General features: G+C 45.8%; 1 protein-coding gene across 1 annotated transcript; it reads right to left on the bottom strand.

The window, feature by feature from the left end:
• Window positions 1–485: 485 nt before the first annotated feature.
• On the bottom strand, window positions 486–1,888 carry LOC119658520 (proteasome activator complex subunit 3). The gene is made up of 3 exons (XM_038065996.1): window positions 1,712–1,888; window positions 986–1,334; window positions 486–928 (listed from the first exon to the last, which is right to left on the bottom strand). The coding sequence occupies exons 1-3, from the start codon at window positions 1,733–1,735 to the stop codon at window positions 561–563; spliced, it is 741 nt and encodes a 246-aa protein (XP_037921924.1). The 5' UTR covers window positions 1,736–1,888; the 3' UTR covers window positions 486–560.
• Between the last annotated feature and the right edge of the window lie 607 nt (window positions 1,889–2,495).

A 2,495-nucleotide genomic window follows, 5' to 3' on the forward strand; every position in this document is an offset into this window, starting at 1 on the left:
TGAATCTGAAGCTACTTTCAAAATTCAAAGTAAAAATGGAATTCCTCAAATCCCAACTTTAAGTCATAAAGGGTTAAACATGAGCATGGACTGCTTGCTCAATCCAAAACAATGGTCAACAGAACACAAAAATAAAGCTTGAATTCGTGTGCATAAATAACTTGAGTATTTCCACAGCTGCCTTTCAGCGTATTTTGCCGTCACAGTATCAATGCGTGTCAGCTGTCGGTCATGGTGGGCTACCTTGGCAACGAGGCAATAATGTTATTTATTCTTTGACGAAACTTCTCTAATTCGTGTTCGACGGGAGCTAATTTCTTTGCTAGAGGATCCCCATATCAGGCAGAACAGAACAGTACGACTGATCACCCAATGCTTAGGTGCGGGTCCGTGAATCAAATTCGATAGTGGACGTTTCGTCGTGTCAACGTCACCCCACCTAAGTAACACAGTAACAAACCCCTCCTTCAAAATAAAACGAAAACTTTTGAATTTTTCACAAATTGTATTTTGCGTGTTTTTATGAAAGGTTTTTTCTTGGATTTAATATAATTTTTTTTTTAATACAAACTTTCGGCATTGGAGGAACGCGGTTTCTTCAGCTTTTCGAGATTTTTTATGACGATGTCATGTAGGGAAGAGTAACGATTCCGCACCTCGCACACGACCAGCCACAAGCTCAGATATTCCTTCTCGTCCAGCTCGACGACGGCTCGCCGATAGTCATCGATGTGCGGGTACTTGGCCACCTTTGACACGACTTTGGCGCGCGACAGAAAATACCTCGAAATCTGATCGAAGAATGCTGCGGCCTCGGATTCCACTGCCTGGATTTCGGCGAGCGTGTCCTCCTGCACGGACACGCCGAAGTTGTTGCCGTCCTCGATTTTTGGTATCATGAAGGAGATCCACATTTTGAGGAGATTTGCTGCAAAGATGGGGATTGGGGTGAGCGGGGCCGTGATAAGGCGGCTTGGATACTTACAGTCTTCAACTAGGGTCCTGATGATGGGTTTGACGACCTTGATCATGTCACAGAGTGGTGTGTTGCAGGGCACAGTCCCGTTGGGCAGGGCCATGACTTTTGTGCCGGGAATGAAGCAATCGACGCGGGGTCGTTTGGCCGCCGGCTCGGACGCGTCGCTGGCGGAGTTGTTTTCAACCGGAAGCGCATCCGGCACTGGAATGTTCAAGTCCTGGTGGACCTCGTCAAAGTTTCGTTCGGAGAACATCGGGGTCGCTAGCATCTCGTTCAGTTCGACGATCTTCTCGGGGAATCCATAGATGATGAGGTTCTCGGCCTTCTTTATCAGCGTGTCCTTGTAGTCCTGAACCTGAGGATGGGGGCGGTTAGTTGCCTTCGTTTTGTGATTCATGGCCGATTCTCGCTAAGTCGTGACGCTGGTGGTTGGCATTGTCGTCGAATACGGAAACGCGATTCGCCGTGGGTTAATGACACCCAACTGGGAACCGGATCGAAGGATCCACCGCAATTTCCGGAGGCGCGGTGCGGCTCATGGTGGCGACCGACTCGACCGGGCTCCTGCCCGACACCCTGGCAGCAAATCGAACGCCGTCCGCGCGGTTTCCATTTCGAACCACGATGCTAAGTGGCGCAGTGCCCCGTCTACGGCGACATAACCAAACACACAGACGTCAGGCACTCAGCGAGAGTTTGTTGGCATATTTTGCATGGTAAGCGTTGACTCACCTTTTTGATTGTGTCCTGCGACATTGTGGTCGTTCACTGGATCGACAGGGGAGCACAATTTCGAGAAGATCTGTGTAAAAAATTCGTAAAAAACGTATAAACGCACAACTCCGAAGCCAAGAACACCAAAAGTCACAGTGATGGCAGCCTGTCGCGCGGTATTGGTCGAGAGAGTGACAGGTCGAGGGGCAACCGTCGTTTTCTAAGCGAATGTGTCATGGTTGGACATCTGCTGGGATTGGTCGAATTGGTTTGAATCAATGCTAAGTGCTGGGGAAATTTCAGTGTTGATTCTAATAATGACGAAGTATTAAAACAATTTTTAAGTTCATTATCAACGTTGCTGATTTTTCTTACATTTTCTCACACTTTTTGCTAGTGCGATACACTGTTAAATGCGAAAATTATATTTTCAATAAAAAGCAAAATCCAAACCTTGGATCTTGGTTTACAGCAAATATCCCTTTATTTCCAGTTCGCGCCAAATTCGGGAAACGGAAACGTACGATCGAAATATGGGAGCAATTAATATTCAACGTACTGAATGTGCTTTTTAAAGAAATTTGCTGAAAAGTAACATTTTCCTCTTCCCCAAATCACGGTGAGTTAATGATAGATAAATATTTATGTTTGAGAATTCGCATAAAGATTTCTTGGCAAAGGCGCTTCCCTGGAACTGGAAGTGTTGCTCAGAACAAATATGCTAACGCTTTTCGTTAATTCGAACATTTTAGAAGTTACATATTTACAACAGCTCAGTGAAATGATGATAGTTAAAATTGTT

This window comes from Hermetia illucens, chromosome 5 (assembly GCF_905115235.1).
Source record: "Hermetia illucens chromosome 5, iHerIll2.2.curated.20191125, whole genome shotgun sequence".
Taxonomy (NCBI): Eukaryota; Metazoa; Arthropoda; class Insecta; order Diptera; family Stratiomyidae; genus Hermetia; species Hermetia illucens.